The sequence below is a fragment of the Mytilus trossulus genome, chromosome 3, assembly GCF_036588685.1.
Source record: "Mytilus trossulus isolate FHL-02 chromosome 3, PNRI_Mtr1.1.1.hap1, whole genome shotgun sequence".
NCBI lineage: Eukaryota > Metazoa > Mollusca > Bivalvia > Mytilida > Mytilidae > Mytilus > Mytilus trossulus.
In genome coordinates, this window is record NC_086375.1 from 82,819,018 (window position 1) to 82,839,454 (window position 20,437).

General features: G+C 31.4%; 1 protein-coding gene across 3 annotated transcripts in view; it reads left to right on the forward strand.

Moving 5' to 3' along the window:
* The window catches only part of LOC134712638 (uncharacterized), a 27,072-nt gene extending 8,047 nt beyond the window's left edge, over positions 1-19,025 (forward strand). For 2 of the 3 annotated variants that reach the window (XM_063574375.1, XM_063574376.1), the window contains exons 2-12: positions 1,766-1,933; positions 2,626-2,727; positions 3,277-3,444; positions 4,203-4,463; positions 5,625-5,692; positions 7,207-7,314; positions 8,461-8,638; positions 11,684-11,783; positions 15,145-15,251; positions 16,711-16,842; positions 17,466-19,025. In XM_063574375.1, coding sequence (XP_063430445.1) covers positions 1,766-1,933; positions 2,626-2,727; positions 3,277-3,444; positions 4,203-4,463; positions 5,625-5,692; positions 7,207-7,314; positions 8,461-8,638; positions 11,684-11,783; positions 15,145-15,251; positions 16,711-16,842; positions 17,466-17,588 — 1,515 coding nt within the window. In that variant the 3' untranslated portion in view covers positions 17,589-19,025. Of the gene's footprint in view, positions 1-760; positions 877-1,765; positions 1,934-2,625; positions 2,728-3,276; positions 3,445-4,202; positions 4,464-5,624; positions 5,693-7,206; positions 7,315-8,460; positions 8,639-11,683; positions 11,784-15,144; positions 15,252-16,710; positions 16,843-17,465 lie in introns of those variants that run through there. The other variant, XM_063574377.1, reaches the window with a different exon arrangement.
* Positions 19,026-20,437: the final 1,412 nt, after the last annotated feature.

The following is a 20,437-nucleotide window of genomic DNA, read 5'->3' on the forward strand; positions in this document are numbered from 1 at the left end:
AAATCAGAATGAAGTTTATATCATGCATTTTTCAAAAATATTTTAAAAAGTATGGATCACCTTGCTTTTTTTTACGCTACAGGTTGTGCAAACCTGTCAGATTTTGTATAGATTATGAACATGATGAATGAAAAACTCAATTTTGTGTGATAACAGAACAAAACTACACTATAGAATTTAAGAAGATAGCTCAGACAAGAATAAGAAAAAATGGGGTTACCAGGCTCACTGTCTTAAGTACATAATACAATGTATTAATTCACAACACATTCTATTGTAAAAGTAACTTTCTCTGAGTTATCTCCCCTTATATGGCAAAATTGGAGAAAAAATGATTCAAACAACAAATCTGTGTTTTGTAAAATAAAGTTGAAAATATGCACATAATTTTTTTAATTCCGATGACAAGCCTTACTCATAAAGTACATACGACTTTCTAAATTTCAAAATAGCTTCCTTTTTTTTCTGGTATACAAACATCATCCTTGTATTTCAAGTATATATTTTTATTACTCTATATAAAGTTGTTTCAATTAAGTGGTCCTATTAGAAGTACTCTGAATAACTTATTTATACACATGTGTAAATTCCAAATATGATATGATAATTGTTTAGTATGATTTAAACATTAATAAGAAGCTGTATAAGGTAACAGGTGATATATTATTTACAGGATGATAATAGTGTCATACTCTGTTAACATGACTTCACATTTATATCCTGTGGAGGATATACATTTACTGTATGTATATAACCTGTATAATAAACTAAACATAAGTAATTGTCTGTCATCTTATGTGTACATCACATTATCCATTAAGTTAATGTGTTATCAGCTAGTCTAGGAAAACTTACAAAGTGAAAATCTTCATGTTGGTGAGTGGATAATTTATGTAATCATGTGGAATTAAAAATAAATAGTTTTGATTCCAAACTGGTTTAGATGAGGTCCTGAGTAATATAGCCGTTCTTATTATTTGTGATAAAATATAGCACATACACCTCTTGCAAAGCTTAGTTATGTTGTATTCAGTGGTTCATTTGATTGTGTTGAGTTTACAATGGTCTGACAGAGGGCAAGTTAGAAAAGGGGGATATTTAAACCCAGGGTCCATGAGTGTTTGTTCTTGTAACTATGAAGGCATGAACACTTTACTAGGCATATTTTTTCAGGAGTTGCAAATAAGATTTAGTATCTGGCTTCATATGAGCATGCAAATCTGTGTGGTACCTATCACATTTATAATTATAACTCAACAACTTCATTTTTACCCCTAAACATGATAAATACTCGATATATTTTTGCACAATATGACAACGTATGAAATTTAAGTCACATTTGTTATATGAACTACAAACCAGAGCTTCCTGAAATTTTTTAACCACATTCATTTGTGCATGATGTACAGTGAGTGTTTGATGTGTTAGTTAACATACATTGCTCTTCAACTTCCTGTCATATACATTTTTGTAATTGGTTACCTGGTTTAGCAGGGGTGCACATGTCATTAGTGAATAGGCAGTTCAAATTGTTTTTCTATTTTACACAATTTCAGTGGAGTTAGAGGGAGGTAAATTTTAAATAGGAGCTGACAGGAGTTGCAAACCTGAATTTCAGAAGGAAAAAACCCAAACTTTTCTATGATACAGATTTGACAGTGGGAGAGGGCTTGTACCCCCTTTGCAAAGCCTACCCCCAATGAATTTTCTTTGATAAAAAAACAAATCGCAAAGAATTTATTGCATGTATTTTTCTTATTTCTAGGAGGAACAGATGTCTAATGATAATGATTTAGAAACAAATGATATTGAAGAAACAAAAGATGTACCGAAGGAAGAGATTATTAATATGAGTACTTCAGGTGAACACCAAGAACTACAACATGCCAGCGACATGTCTGGGGATTCCTACACCAGTGCTATCAGAGTAGATGTATGTATTTCATCATAGAATTAAATATTTGTTTGTGTGTCCAGTTTGTAAAGACTAAATCAGGGATTTATAGTAGATCATTATAAAGTCCAGTATGGTAAATCATGATTAAGTTTAATATGGCATGTATGGTAAATCATAATTAAGTTTAATATGGCATGTATGGTAAATCATGATTAATCATAAAAAAGATTATGTGGTATGATTGCCAATAAGACAGCTCTCCACAAAAGCCCAAATGACACAGAAATTAACAACTGTAGGTCATGTACAACGACAACCACTGTATTACAGGCTCCTGACTTGGGTCAGGCACATACATACAGAATGTGGCGGGGGCATACATTAAACTAATATATGTAGCATCCCATACTTCTGTTCAATTTCAACAGCTAAAACCCTGATAATCATTGAACTTACTGACACATTTCTGTATTTTCTTGCTATTGATTATTTCTGACTCATAAAATAAATCACCCTTTTAAAATTAACACTTGAATTCATGGAACATTCAAATATCCTTGTAAAAAAATGAAAAGATCCCAATTGTGTGTAAAGACCCCTTTACTGCGAGACATGGAAGGTATAGTAATTAACATTAATTATGTCACAGTATTACATATTGTCTTCATGGTTTAAATAAACAGCAAAAGATGTGTATTATAATTATGTTTCCCTCATTGTTTTGACAGATTGCAGATTTGGATGGTGAAGACAGTTTAAATCTGACTACTACAACACTACGACGCTGTAAACAACAAATACTGAGACCTTATTGGAGACTTCTTCTGTTAGTGAGTAGGTGTAAAGATTATAAGAAATAAGTAGCTTGTGATAAGACAGAGAATCACTATGATACGCAAGAGTAAGATTTTACGTGTCTATCAAGTCTTGTTTTGAGTTGACAGTGATTCAGTGAATAAAGTATTTTTTTATGGTTTCTCATCTTTTTTTCAAAATATATGGTACATAAATGACATTATATATATTCAAGTTTCCGTTGCCAAAAGTACATGTATTCAAGTCTTCGTTTCCAATTGGTACATGACTACATGTATTCAAGTCTTCTGGCTTCATTACAATCCTACATGTCTTCAAGTTTCCATTGCCATACAACTTGACTCAAAAGCATCATTTATATATTGTTAATGATTAGTAATAAAATTTTACATGGTATAAGTAGCATATTATTTAATGTTCTGTAAATTGAGGGGGAAACAAATATTTTCATAAGTTTCAAATTTTTCAAATCTTTAAATTTTGTCACTCTTTGTGATATTTGAGATTCAATCGATTACACTAGTGTTAGAAACATGTCTTATGCTTAGTATGTATTGTTTCAGATAGGATGGCGAGGTTTTGGTCGTGAGTCTATAAACTCAGGCAGCAAAGTATACTCACTGTTGAACACTATTTATCCAGTATTTATTGTACTATTGTTGTGGTATGTTTATATCTATGAGATTGTTGCCTGTCAGTGGAAACTTAATGTAAAGAAAGATACCAAAAGTGTAAGTATTACTAAAGGCAGTAAAACATTGAAATATAATTATGTACACAAATTTTGTAAGAAGTCTTAAAGTCTGTGTAAAGTCTGTGTAAAATGAAAAGTCTGTATGTTGCAAAAAGACAGATGTTCATCTGAAAGGTCACTATTTACTTCTCAATAAAGAAAAGTAGATCAACATATGGAACCATTTACAGATAAAAATGACATATAATATGATGTTTTGAAATAATAATGTGGTTATGTAGAAGAAACCATGCCTGGGTTGCAAAATTATTAGGACTGGTTTCAATGATGAGCTATGAAAGGAAGTACACACCAACTGAGAACACTGAAAGGTCATTGAAAACTATAAAGTGATCTTATATCAAACTCAAAACCTCTAACATACTGGTAAACTCGATTATTTCCCTTATATCATTGTATTAATAAAGATCATATATAGAATCAGAGACTTATCTGGTATATTGATAGCTTCATTTTTGCTGATTGTTCTAATCAGTACATGCTTAAAACTACTTGCCGCTGGATGTTAAGCAACCAACAAATGAACAATCAATCTTTTTTCCTGAAAAATGATTTTTTTTTATCATTTACCGGTATTGATCATGTTGATGAAAGTGAAAAACAAATAATTATAAATTTTAGGTTTGATATATAAATGCATAAGTGCTATAAATTCTATAAATTCATTTAAATATTAAATGTAGTCAAAATAATTTAAAAAAAGTGTATGTCAGTAATTATGAACTTTTGTTTCAGATATTACAGACAACAACAGCAGCATTAACCACTCTATCTATAAATTCTACACATGAGTATCAACCGTTAGCTACATACAGCCCTGCAGACCTTATACTACAGAATCTCAGTCATTCCAAGCGATCCCTCCCGCCAGAGGCTTGTGAACATGTCATCACAACATATGTTATACCTAATATTTTACATTTTGTTGCCTTTATTATGGGCTTTGTACATTACAGAATACAAGAAAATGAACAGTTATATGCCATTATGGAGAAGGTCAGTAGTAGTTACATTTATTTGCTTCACAATGATTGAAACATGAGTATATAGAATTTAGCCCATGTTTATTGTATATACTCATCTTGGCTAGCTAAAGGTTACTATCCAAAATTTGTGAATACAGTGCTGCACCATGTATTGATACACCCTATATCATTCTTGACCAATGAAAGCACTTGTAGTTTATAAAGTTTGGACTTGTAAAAAATGGCTAGGAACAGAATTACAAACAAATTTGTGATAAATTTGATATTATTGCCTTTCAAACTTTAAATATGTCGGATAATATTGACATTCTATGTTTTGGGGTAGAGTCTCATTGCACATCTGCAAGTCTATTTGTTAACTTTTCCCATTTACACCGTGTCTCTGCAAGGTGCTTTTTGGTTGGATGCAGCCGGTTACACCTACAACCAATAGAAATTGTTATGTAGTGGATCACAAATTCTGGCTTAATTTGCCAAGGGTGGATAGAATGGAGCTGGATTGTAATCCTTTGTCAGTGACATTTTCTCTTTCATTGAAGACTTATTTTTTTTAGGAACTCATAATGTGTCTCTTTAAAGTGATTTTGATTTTGCCATTTGATATAAAAGGTGCTTTCCATTTTTCCATTTTTCGTTAGACTTTGATATTTTCAGTACTTTACTTTTTAGTAACATTATATAAGCATCTCAAATCTTTGATCTGCATTTCTAGTTTAATGACCAAAAAAGAAAACTTTATTGTGTGGTGAATACACAGGTCTGTAATATTTGATCAACATAACTAACATACCATAACATTTAAGTGGCACTTTAGTATTTTTCATGACCCAAAAAATAATGTAAAAAAAAGTTGTTTTCTAATTTCCAAAGGCAAAACATTGACTGTTCTATATTTTAATAATTGTGGAAGAGAAAATCTTTCAATACTTTCTCAACCAGTAACTTGATTTTGATGCTACTCTGAGACAACTTCATTTCTCAATATAACTGTTATTTACCATGGTTTTCTAGACATATATTCCCACTTGTTCAGTAGATGACTTATCATTAACACCATGTATATCTTCCCACTTGTTTAGTAGATGACTTATCATTAACACCATGTATATCTTCCCACTTGTTTAGTAGATGACTTATCATTAACACCATATATTTGCCATTTATATTACAGGTATTTTTACAAGCCACACCTTTATCAAACAGAGCATCATCTCAACATAGAATGATAAAAAAACTAAGGTATGACCTATGATGAGGATTCTGGTAATAAATATATAGGCTACAAGTTTACATTAGATAAATATTGCTTTTCTATAGACATGGCATTAATTGCAGAAACATACACATAATATGATTCTTTGGTTTTTATACGCCCGTCAAAATTTTGACGGGACGTATTATGGTATACAAATGTCCGGTGTCCGTCCGTCTGTCCGGTGTAAACATGTCGCACCGTAACTTGAGAACGACTCATCCAGACGTATTATGGTATACAAATGTCCGGTGTCTGTCTGTCCGGCGTTAACATGTCGCACCGTAACTTGAGAACGACTCATCCAAATTTCATGAAACTTAACATAGTTGTTTCTTATGATGGTCAAATGATCTGTATACTTTTTGGTGAAAATAAGATTAAAACTTTTTGAGTTACGGCACTTTGTAACTAAAACAGGGGTGTGTTTTTTTCACATGTCGCACCGTATCTCAAAAACGATTCTTGATTATGGCTTAAAACTTTAAACACTTCTTAGTTATATTAATCTTAATATCTGTATACTTTTTGGTGATGATTCAAAATTTTATTTTTGAGTTATTGAGTATTTTGTAAAAAAGGGGGAGGGTTTTTTTACATGTCGCACCATATCTCAAAAACGATTTATGATTATTGCTTAAAACTTTACACATGTCTTTGTTATATTAATCTAAAGATCTGTATACTTTTTGGTGATGATTCAAAATTTCATTTTTGAGTTATTGAGTATTTTGTAAAAAAAGGGAGAGGTTTTTTTTACATGTTGTGCCGTATCTCAAAAACAATTTATGATTATTGCTTAAAACTTTACACACTTCTTTGTTATATTAATCTAAAGATCTGTATACTTTTTGGTTTTGATTCAAAATTTTATTTTAGTGATATTTAGTTTTTTGTAAAAAAAAAAACAGCGTTGGGGGTTTCACATGTCCCGCCGTGTCTCAAAAACAATATATGGTTATTGCTTAAAACTTTCTCAGAAACTATTTATGATTATTACATAAAACTTCCACACAAGACGTCGGGCGTATCATGCGCTCATGGCGCAGCTGTTTATTATATGTCTAATGTAAAGTTGCAAATGTTTACAGTATAACTAATTGTCGTATATGAATATAGAAAATAAGATAAAGTGAGTACAATTCCAGCATTTAACAGGTGCACTGGACTCCCAATTTCAATTGACAAGGATTGTCAGTTTTTCTACCTAAGGCTGTGCTTCTCTCCAGGCACTCCGACTTCTTCCACCATTACAAACTGACTGACAGGAAATAACACAATACGACTGAAAGTGGCATTGAACACCAATCTATCAAAATTATATAAATTACATTAATTGTAATATAATAACAAGGAGATTTGGTATGCTTGGTAATTTACAGACAACTCTCTACCTACAGTCCAAAGCTATATATACACACCAGAGTCCAAAATGAAATGCTTGAAAGCAACTTGATTTTTTTTTAATGTGTAGGAATATTCCATTTTTTGTGTATTTCAGGTTATTCCAAGTTTTAGGAGCATTATGGGTTTTCAGCACACTTATTTTACAAGGAATGTATGAATGGGCATTTGATTTTCCCAAGTTGATTTTTTTTCAAGCCACAGGGTAAGAATTAAAACTATTATTTAGTGGTAAAGAATGTTATATTTTTATTATACATTAATCTGTATATCTGGTAAAAATATGTAGATTCTTGTTAAATAGTTGAAAATTTATTAGGACTGCACCAAGTTGCAAGTTGCCCTATAGTGATCAGTCTGTCTGTCCGTCCGTCTGTCCCTAACAAATGTGATCAATTGTATCAACTCTGTATCTAGGGAACTGTTATAGTTTCATACTTTATACTTGATATGTATATTAACCAACACTTAAGGGTGTGTCATAATTTTTGAATAACTTTTTATGTCAAAGTTCAAGGTCAAAAAATTGTTTCAGTTGACCACCCGTGTCCCATGAATCCTATGTCACAGATTTTGTCCCCTCTATATCTTGAAAACTGTTATGATTTTAAAGATTATATACTTAGATTAGATGTATATTAACCAACACCAGAGGATACACCATAATGTATGTACAATTTCCTTGAAAAAGATCAAAAAATTTCACAAATACAACACTTTTACTAAAATCGTGGAATAAATCACTCAGCACATATAGAGACTATGTAATAAATTAACAAACATGCTCCATATCAGCTTATCCACATCTCCCATCTCAATTATGTCTAGTTTTTATGGGTAATAAAAATTTGAAGTAAAATATTTGTTTGTTAATCATAAATTTTGTGCTATGATTTCATATTGTATGCATAACATATGACATTTATGAATATATTTCTGGATCAGTTGCCATTTTTATGCCCAATTTATGTTTTCTAGTCTGTGTCTCCTTTAATTGGTTAGTTCCTTCGTCCATTTGTTGGTTCGTCCATTTGTCCGTCTGTCAGACTTGGTCAAGGTAGTATTTGATTAAGTTGAAGTCCAAACAACTTGAAACTTAGTAAACATGTTCCCTATGATATGATCTTTCTAATTTTAATGCCAAATTAGCAATTTTATCCCATTTTCACGGTCCACTGAACATAGAAAATGATAGTGCTGATGGGGCATCTGTGTACTTGGAACATTTTCTTGTTTTAATGTTTGTATGTGTTATGTGCCATACACTACAGTGTTGTTAGAATAATAATTATTATATTTACCTTACCTTTGTATTTTTATAGCATTATTAATGAGAGTGTTATTTTTACAGTAAAACAGTACATTGGGTGTTATTTTGTATAGAGCTGTTAGGAATAATGGTGCTGAATTCTGTGTCATTGGCTGTGGTAGCTAATTATGTCACTCAATGTGAAATGATGTTATTTTATATACGTGGACTGGCACTTAGGTTGCAAGAAAAATCTTCAGATCTTAGAATTGCCATGAAGGTAAAACAATTATAGATATGATATTTGGTATGTTAACATTTAATAAATTCAATTGTATAGCTCATCTGAATGAGTAAGTAGTGTATAACAAAGTTCTTTCACTTTGATATTTAACTAATCTTTGAGCCTTTATGAATATCTATCAGACTTTGCAATGTTATTTTATGGACCAGCATGTCCAACTTTTGCCAAACCTGGTTCAAAAATGCTGCAAGGGGTGATGAAAAACCCAATCAATAAGCTATTGAAAGACTGAATTGTTTATATGTGTTATACAATGAAAAGTATGTCCAGCTTTTACCAAGTATAAAAAAAGAAGATGGGGAATGGGTGCCGAGGAGACATTTTCACAAGAGACCAAATGACTGAGAAATTTACAACTATTTGTCATTGTACCACCTTCAACAATAAACAAACCCCATACTGCATAGTCAGCTTTGAAAAACCCTAAAATGATAAATGTGAAACAATTCAAACGGGAAAACTGACAGCCTAATTAATGTACAAAAGAAATTAACCAAAAACAAATAGTAATCACAGCAACAAACTACAACCACTGAGTTACAGGCTGCTGACTTGGGACAGGCACATGCATACAGAATGTGTCTGGGTAAAAATTTGTTTTTTTTGCTGCAGAAATGCCCCTTCGGATTTAGAAATCACTAATGATTTTTGGTCAATATCTCAAGCTGTAGGTAACAGTAGCTAATCAAATACTGAAATTTGGGCACATAATGTTAACTTTGAAATGTTGAACATTTTCATCACCCATCAATTGCCTGCAGACCTTTTTGTGGAAGGGGCATTTGTAATTTATTAAGGTTGCAATTTAGGTACTCCTCATTACAGAATCCTAAATTATTTGAAAGTGGATTCAAATCCACTTGTTAATGATTCAGTTTAGATTCAAAATAAAACTTTTGAAACTATATGTAAATATTTAAATCAAAGTCCATCTCCACAATGAACACAAAACGAAATTTTTTGTCTGTTTCTTAAACATATGTGGGTGAAAAAAATATTATAATCAGTAAAGTTTTATTAGCCTCTTATTAAAGATTACAGGGAGAGACCATTATCTTGATCAAATGTTTTCAAGTTTTGGAATAACATTAAAGACCAAAAAAACAGGTTAATATAAAAAAAAAGAAGATGTGGTATGATTGCCAATAAGACAACTCTTCACAAGAGACCAAAATGACATAGAAATCAACAGCTATAGGTCACAGTACAGCCTTCAACAATGAGCAAAGCCCATACCGCATAGTCCGCTATAAAAGGCTCCGAAATGACAATGTAAAACAATTCAAATGAGGACACAAAGGTGTCAGTATTCACCTCAGAAACTTACAAAACCTTTGAATAGACTTATTAAGAAGGGATATAATTACGATACTGTTGTCAAGTCATTAAAGATTGCATATTTTGGCGTTAATATTGAGTCACTGATAAGGTCTTTGCGTTGGAACTAAACACATTTATTCTAAAAACAGTTGTTGACATGACACGGGTTATGTTCTTCTCATATATGTTATGATGGTATGATACTAAACCCTTAACGGGGAGGATTGTGCCTCATGTTCATATGATGAAATCATAATCTTTCAGTCAGTTTAATTGAAGTCTGGAGCTGGCATGTCAGTTAACTGCTAGAAGTCTGTTGTTATTTATGTATTATTGTCATTTTGTTTATTTTCTTTGGCTACATCTTCTGACATCAGACTCAGACTTCTCTTGAACTGAATTTTAATGTGTGTATTGTTATGCGTTTACTTTTCTACATTGGTTAGAGGTATAGGGGGAGGGTTGAGATCTCACAAACATGTTAAACCCTGCCGCATTTTTGCGCCTGTCCCAAGTCAGGAGCCTCTGGCCTTTGTTAGTCTTGTATTATTTTAATTTTAGTTTCTTGTGTACAATTTGGAAATTAGTATGGCGTTCATTATCACTGAACTAGTATATATTTGTTTAGGGGCCAGCTGAAGGACGCCTCCCGATGCGGGAATTTCTCGCTACATTGAAGACCTGTTGGTGACCTTCTGCTGTTGTTTTTTTATTTGGTCGGGTTGTTGTCTCTTTGACACATTCCCCATTTCCATTTTCAATTTTATTATATATATTTAATTTTTTTTTAAATGAAAGAAAAAATTGTTTTGAAAAATTTTATGAGAAAAGACTGATTACATTACTTTATGTTAGTTTAAATTGTAGAATATGCATATTTTTTCTGTGTGAATTTGAAGTTAATGACTATTGAAGAAATCATTTATGATATTTTACATGGAAGTTATACACCTAACAAAGCATATTATTATATTTGAAAATTCTGTCTTAAAAGGGCACTAGCTGTCAAATTCATGGTCATCAATTTGACTCAAATTCTCATATTTGATTTATAACAATATAAAATATTTATCCACACTATCAAAAGTCTAAAATAAACAGTTTACAGAGCATGGGATAGATAAAATATAGGTTCGTTTCGTGTGTATTTTAGTCCAGACGCCATCTAATTAACAATCGATTTGACCTCAGATGACTATATAAGCGATGTAAACATAAATAAAGATATGAATTGATTAAATCAACACGTGCAATTGTATTTTTATAGGTCTGTTTGATTTGATTTTATAGATTTAAAATAGATGTCTCTCATTGCTTTTAACCGTATTAGAATGATTTTATGTGCATAAAATTAGTAATCACATGATTTACCATAGTTTCACTTTCATTGTTGACATTCTTTTTCTATAAAAAACCAGTACAAGTACAATGCATGCGTTGTCAATCTCTAGCTAGGGGTTAAATTGAAGTTCACATGAATACGGATTTAAAGGGTTGACTCATTCACTTGCAAGTGAAAACCTAATTATCAATGTTTCTTAGCGTAATTTGACAAAATTGAACCTTTTTGCCTGCAAAAAGCTAATTGTTATTTCACTTTCATTATTGATTGAACAAAAAAAATCAAACTTTAAATTTTTTATATATCTCGTAGCTAGTGCCCCTTTAAAATATCCTACACAACCCAAATTATGTTTTCAGGATGTTTTATCAGTACGACAGAACCTGAGTGTTTTAAATGGTCCTATGGCGAGAATGACATCATTGATTTGTGTTATATTTTGTGAACTAACTATTATAGGTAAGAACTCAACATATTGAGCATGATAAAGTTTGAGTCTTAATTTACTTGAAAGAGAATTTCAAAAAAATATCAGCATATATGTGATATTTGATAAAAATAATGAGATAGCCTTATGTCACCTGGAAATTTATATCCAGTATGAAAAAACATTTGTGAATCTTTCAGGCTCAAGTGGTCTTGTTTTAAGTTTTCAAGATGATGTCTTTGTCCTTTTCCTATCCATGGTATGTCAACAATATTTGGTTTGAAGAATGGACGTGTATATATATATTTGACCGAGAAATTTCTGTTAAACTAGCTGTACATAATAAATAATATTTCCTTTTTTCATCAGTCTGTATGACATGTTATGATAGAAATGATTCATTTGTTTTCCATGTGTCTTTTTTTTGAAAGATGAAAAAGATAGCAGAACAATATCAGTTTTGTTGGTTAATTGGTTTAGTTTAGTTTAAAAAAATTTAGGCAGTTAAGCTGCCTTATGCCAGCACCCTGGATTTGTGTGCTACCCAATAAATGCTGAAATACGTGCCATTGTTACCATCTAGCTGGATACTATATTATTTATAACTTATTGGACAGTTTTTTCATACTTTTCATTCTGGATTACAAAAAATATGACCAGAAAAACCTTAAATGATCATCGATTTTCCCAAAAGTTTTGAAGTTGCACATAGGAAGTAGAGCACATTAGGAATCCTTATGTTGTTTTTTATCCCCTGAGCTTTTGGCTAAGATGTCAAAGAACAAATGTATGAAATATTTAATCGCTGAAAATCTCTAAAGACAAGTAGTTAAGATTTCCCAAATTGCAAAAGTCGTAGGAATATTGTTTGTCGTCTACGTATATATACGTCAGTAGTCTATTCAACTGATTACGCTGTTGGTGGCAATTTTGAATTAGAAGACGAAATTTTCGTATCTTTTCAATTTGGACGTAGGGGTTCAAATTAGCGGTGGTCCGAGGTCTGCGCCCTTCCACTTTTGCAGTCGGACTTTCTACTTGGTTACTAGCTACGCCCGACATGCCCGACGGACCTTGAAAGAAAATAAAAAAATAACTGTGCAAACATTTTTACCAAAGTTTCCTATAAATAAACGATCTCAAACTTATTTTCATCATTACTATTCATGACAGCGATGTCCAATTTGTTCAACCGCTATCTTTATACAGAAAATAGCCGATAAATAATGTGTAAATCCGAGTAAAATCGTTTCTCACTATCTGTCTAAAAACAACATTGAAAATAAAATGGCTGCCACGAGATTACAATATCAGATTTGATTCCGGAAGCGGATGAGGGTTATTCCGTTTTTTTAGCTATCAACAAAAAATATCCAAACGGGTGACAAGATACATGCATGGTAAATAAATATAAACACTGGAATTGAAAACAAAAAGATAAATGTAAAAGAAAGAAAAAGCAGAAAATATTTTGTACACCAATTTTAAAGTCAAAATCCAATACAATGTGACAGCTGGGAACAGAGTTTATGTAACAATATATATGTTCCTGATAACAGTATAATTTTTTTTTATCAGTGATAAATGTTGGTAATGCATGTTAAATGCTTTTCAAGTTAAACATATTACTGCAATTTCAAGGGGTATTTTTTTTCTTCTCAATTTTGATAGGTCAGTTAAAATATCTGGAAGTTTCTTATAGAAAAAAAAGTTGTGGTATGATTGCCAATGAGACAACTATCCACAAGAGACCAAATGACCAAAACTTGGTAACGGTCAAGATCCCCACCCCTAAACCATATATATTCATGTATGGGACAATATAACAAATCATATGAAATATAGATGGAGTTCGTGGGGCCACTCTACCCCTTCCTGTTTGAGAATTTATAACGGTCGAGATCCACAATCTTAAACAATATATATTTATGTATGGAACAATATTACAAATCAAATGAATTATGAGAGGGTCCCTATGGTCACTGTACATCCTCCTGTTTGAGAACTTGGAAAAATTCGAGATCATCACCCGTTAACCATATATACTGATGTATAAGACTATATAACAAATCAAATGAAATATAGGGAATGTCCCTGTGGTCACCCTACCCCTCATGTTTAAGTACTTTGAAACAGTTGGGATCCCCAACTCTAAATCAAATGAAATATAGGGGGAGTCCCTGCAGTCACCTTATTGAGAAATTGGAAACAGTCGAGATCCCCACTTTTAAATTAAACCATAGATATATTCATGTATGAGAACTAATCAAATGAAATATAGGGAGAGTCCTTAGGGTCACCCTACCCACTCCTGTTTGATAACTTGGAAACAGATGGGATCCCCACCCCTCAACGATATATATTCATGAAATGGACAATATAACAAATCAAATGAAATATAGGGGAAGTCACTGGGGTCCCCCACCCCCTCCAGTTTGAAAACTTGATAATGGTCGAGATCCCCACCCATAAACCATATATATTCAAGTACGGGACAACATAAAAAATTAAATGAAAAATAGGGGTAGTCCCTAGGGTCATCCCACACCCTCTTGTGTGTGTTTTGAAAACTTGTAAAAGATTGAGATACCAACGCCTAAACCATATTCATTCCTGTTTGTCATTTCGAAAAAGATTGAATGACATACAAGGTCAATCTCATAGGCGACACATATGCATATCACTTTGCTAGACCCTAACACCTGTCATTTATTCCAAACTTAGACATCATGGACTTGGGGTGAAGGTGGGAGTCATTTACATTTACTATGGACAGGTCAGTCAGACCACACCATTGATCCCTGTAGTAATTAACATTTGTCTGATTTGTGTCTCAAAACTTTTGTACTGTACAACACAAAGTCAGTTTTCTTTCCAGGGAAGCAAGTCCATTCATACTTTAACAAGCTCATACTAAAGTCAGCTTGAACTACTAATGTTCAGTCAACTAATACGAACAATTACGATCAACTAGAAGAACTGCAATTATTGCAAATTTGTACCACTGCTGACTCATGAGAGACTCATGACCATTCGTGGTCATGTGCGTTGCTATTGAAACCTTGATAAAATATAAATTATTTGCCTTAATGATTAATTCATTAAATGAACAAAAATGTACAATTATATATGAATGTTTAATGTTTGTTCTTTTAAATTTTTAAAAAAAAGTTGAAGCAACATTGCCACAGTTTTCATAATTATGTTTGCCTTGGTTTTTGGTTAACTGCCTACAGTGCTTACAGCGCTTTGATTATTGATAGTGGATTGGTTTAATTCTGATGCATATAGATTGCATGCATTTAAGATTGACATATAAAGAATAAAAATACCTTGTATAATGTTTAACTAACTTTGACAATGTGATTAATATTTTCTACTGGATATTTGTAGGTATAAGTATACTAGTCCTGAATAAGAATGACCTACCAAAGATCTGGCTGTATAGGACTTTTTTTCCAATGGTATTTTTTATCATGTTGTGTTTTCCTTTGTTTCAGGTAAGGCAATAGATCATTGTGCAATACAAAAGAAAATTATGCCATTCTTTCAAAACTTTAATTTAATTGATTTTATTGTGAAATCTGTATACTTCTGTGCAAAAAGTTAACTTAATGTTGTCACATCTTTTGTGTCATAACATAAACATGTTTAAATTGACATATATGACAACAAATATAAAAGAAAGATGTGGTATGATTGTCAATGAGACAACTCTCACAAGAGACATAAAGACACAGAAAAAAAACCAACTAAAGGTCATTTTATGGCCTTCAACAATGAGAAAAATCTATACTGTAAAGTCAGCTATAAAAGGCCATTTGGCATACAACAGTTTTTGGACAAAATAGATCTAACTAATAACTCACACAAATACAACTATGTGAAATACATATTGTAGCAAATCAACTCATCATAGATACCAGGACAAAATTTTGTATGTATACACCAGATGCACGTTTTGTCTACAAAAGACTCATCAGTGACTCAAATCCAAAAAAGTTAAAAAGGCCAAATAAAGTACGAAGTTTAAGAGCATTGTGGACCAAAATTCCTAAAAGTTTTGCCAAATCCAGCTAAAGTAATCTATGCATGAGGTAGAAAAATCTTAGTATCTAAATTTTGTTAACAGTTAAAAATATCTTCTTGGGTAAAGTTGTTGCTCATATCTAAATATTAGTGCAAAAAGACCTCACAATAAGTTTATTTTGGCAGATTTTACAATTTGGCATTAAAATTCAAGAAGTTTTAACCCTTATTGTAAATATCTAAGACAAAACTCATATCTTTAAACTCTTATATCCATCAGTGTAATGACTGGTGAACAACTGAAGGATGTAATCTGGTAGATTTATTATTATTATGGGACAAGACAGTTTGCCTAAACAAACCTCCTTTGTGATATTCAATTTCTAATAAAAATTGTGCTTGCTAGTATTGGAAGTAAAATAGTTTGTCCTCCAGTAAAAATTTCTTGAATTAATTGAATACACTACTCAAACAAAGGGATAAACCAACGAAACAACTGACACCCAAAAAACTCTTGTTCATGAAAAATAGGAAATTTTGAATTTTGACATTCATCTAAAATGATCTAAAAAGAACAAACTTTATGGTTGTAATAAAGTAGCATCAACAACCATTCAAGACTACATCTTCATTTTACAGAATATTTCTGCAGAAGTAAACTCAATAAAACAATGCTGTGTTAATGTTTGGGTAGTTCACACTAAATTTTCACGTCAAAGATTTATAAGTAGGAAGATGATGTAGTTTTGTGATGTAAGTGGTCAAATTATCTGTTATGTATTTGCCATTCTATTTATTTGCAAAACTTGTTTGTTTGTACTAAATTTACGTTTTTAACCTTCTGTATGGCACATATTCTAAGTAAAGCCAGAGTAAATTCTACGTGCATTTATAACATATAAAGATTATATTAGAAATGTTTTATTTCAGGCAGCCAGAGTTAATTCTGTATGCAGTAGGATTATAAAGATTGCATTAGAAATGAGAGTATTTGGTTACAAAGGAAGTTCTCAGCTAGATCTCGATTCATTCATGAACTTTGTATCAAATACTAAATTAAGGGTAAGATAATTATCTAATTTGTAGGATTAAAAATATGACTGCTTTATTTTCCAAATAAAAAGAAGACAAAATAAAACTATTACAATTTAATGAGACCCACCTCATATACCTCATTGTAGCATGCTTGTATCTAGAGTGGGTTTGTTCCATGTCAGGTCAAAGAATAGAAAATTTATATTTGATGCATTTACTCTCAGCAAGCAGCATTTAGAAGTCTGAGCAAAGACTGGTTAACTAGGTGTCATTTCTTCCTTCAGAAAATTACAGCCTTGTATAAATATCCATCTCAGCTTGTTAAGGTAGTTCACAGCATTGTTCACACATTTAAATCTCGTTAATATGTTTTCATCATGATTTGACTGTAATATTAGCCACTGGATATTAAACAAAAGTATCTATCCATCCTAAAACTCTGTTACTATTTTTTTTATTACTTTTTTTAAAGAGGATATGGATTTAACAATTCCAAGATATCTGTTCCATCATTACTAATGATTTTATTGTTATATATGTTTAACAGGAGAGGATTCAAGGTCCTAATTAAAGGAGCCTTTTGTTGTTAGATAAACAAAACAGTAGCTTTTATATGTCTAAAGTTACATGAAATTATTTGTACATTCTAGGCCAAGTTATTCCACATTCCAATAATGCCAGCGTACTTGATAACCATCATTGTTCTGTCCTGTTTGGTTCTACTGATTCTGTTCCAGACCAGTATTATTGGCCCTATCAACTATTGGTTCTAAACAAGGAAAGATTACTCTAGATACCAACTGCTTTTATTCAAGATGGAGAAATATGATATAAGACAGAAATGTTCCAAACTGCTTATTTCTGTGGTGTTGTTGTAGCACAAAGAAGGTAGAAAAGAGAAAAATATACAAGAGGACAACTAATTGACAGACCAAAAATGCATATGAAGATTACTTTGAATAACAACACATACTATTCAATTATCAATTTGTTTTTGAGAAAGTTTGAGATGGGAGATAAAAAAAGTGTATACAAGCAAATTAAAATAATGTACCCAAATTGTAGTCACTAAGCTTATCTGGTTTGTTAACACAGTCATTCCAAGCTTGCACAAATCCATGACTAGAATTTATTTTTACATTTATAATACTTTTCAAAAAGTAGTTTGTAAATGTGATATTGTATTTAGAATTAGCATAATGTGTCATGACATTGCATGAATCATTAAAGAAAAGCTGTTTTAAAAGGACCATTAATTTTCACCTATTCTAATGTTGTGTTGAAAATTTTGCAAGGGTTAATATAGGATTTTTTTCTTCTTTTTTGAAGCATACCCTTCACAGTGTTTTGTGTAAATTGTGATATTCAGTCATGCATTAACTTAGTGTAAGAAATACAATTAAATGTCTCATTTGTTTGAGTCAAGAAGTAGTTATTCTATTTAAACAGAACATATACAGGAATGTATTTTTAACATCTCATGTTATAAAACGTATCAAATCAGGACAATAATTAATTCAGAACTCTTTTTACTAAAGATTGGCTGTCTGAGAAATACTAACTGCACTATTCTAAATGGTGCAAGTGGAAATCCATAGTGAGCAAGCTCTTGTATGTTTATGGTAAAAGTAAGTTTGCTTTGTAAATGTCAATATATGTATATATAACTGTATTTTTTCATTTCACAATCATCTCAGGACAAGCCATACTCATAAATGACATTGTAGATTCTCATTCAACTGTAGCACAGCAAAATATGTACTTACTCATGATTTAATAGGAGTAATTATTTTACTGTATTTAAAAGTAACTTGTAATGAATTTGTTTTTACTTTTGTTTGTGTAAAATTGTAATTGAGAAAAGGCTAATAGCTTTAAATCTATGAATTGTGATAGTATAAATTAATTTATAGTATTTATTGATATGTTTTGAGGCATGAATGTATTGTAATGGTAGTAGCAAATGCTGGAGAAAGGTTCTAAATTATGAGATAATCATTTTGTTTTTTTAATGTTATAGATAGTCTTTCATAAAAATATTATATATTCAAAATATATTATGGCCATTTATTACATTACAGACAAGTTAGCAAAGGTGGTGTTTGTGTGCCAAAAAAATGTATTATTATAAAATAAAGACAATTGATATAATTTTGTACGGTTTATAAAATGTGATAATTCTTTTCTTCAATGTTATTACTTTCTGTGTCACTGGCCTAAATCATTGTAAATGTTAATCTTAAATGATAGAAGTTTATATTGATATTATGAATAATTATCATTGAGGTAGATAACTAAAGTGTAAATGTATTTATATGTATTTAAATGTTGAGTGCTTTATTTATAAGTCTTTATACAAGATTTACATGTTACTTCAAAGTGCAATAAACAGTTCTACAGTTATATGTCAACAGAAAGATTTGTTTACAAATTTTTAAGTGCAATATTATAAATTATTTTCATATATACTAAAATGTTCACTTGTTTCATATCTGTTGTTACTTTTTTGTGAAAATAAAAGATATCAACAAAACCAATCCATTTTTTAAATGCCTACCTTAATCTGATATACAAAATAATGCACAACTAAGTTCCAGATATTATATTACAGTGATCATTTCTCAAACAAACTACACAGCTTACTTTCTTTTTTTCTTTTTATACCACCCCCAATTAGGAGTTTGTCTTTAGATGACTGCATTACATCAGACATGGGGTATATAAGGGGACTTGAGGAGAGAAGGCTATATAGTAATCACCCTGGTGGTTCAATCATCTGTGATTTTTGTTGAGCCTGTGACTCCTGTTGCAGAAAGCTCAACATAGGGATAGTGATCCCGCATTGGCATTAGTTAACCTCTTAAAAGCTTTATATTTTAGAAAGTTAAAGACCTTGATGCTTCATACTTTGTATATAGATGTCTTATGTTACAAAGTTTCCGTCTGTCACATATCCATTGTCGCTTATGTGACTTCTTTTTATTTTTCTTTAATAAGCAGTATATTCTAATCCTTCCAGAGCACCTGGTATTTTTTTTAGGTAAAGATTGCATGAAATGCAATCAAAACCATCTGGGACTGACTTGATATCTAAATCTTCGAGGACGCATGACTACCTTTTTTGCTACACAAAATATAGTGCATTGATCATAACATTCTATACATCCAATCTATGGACATTTCCAGTAATTTATCAATGTAATATATGCTCAGATATTCAAGGCACAAAATGATGATACACTTGTCAAGAAAATTACATTACTTTTGCAAGGTGCAGGAATCCAATGTCTGTTCTAAAAATATACATGAAGTCATTGTTAAAGCTATCTTTAAAAATTGGAGTTATCTTGCTTTGTCTAGAATTGCTGTTTAATCAACTAAAACCAACGCAATATTTAATTTCACTTCCCATTGATAAATTGAAGCAATCTTTACCCTCAGTGCTTACAAGCACTTTGGTTACTTGGCCTTGTCAGATTGTTATCCACTTTTGAGTTTGAATATTTCTTCGATATCTTCTGTCGTCTTGCAGAAGAGATGAAAACCACTAAAATTTAATATAAGGGATAAATAACTCCTTAAGGGGTCAATTGAACGACGGCGGACGACAAGTGAAAAGAAA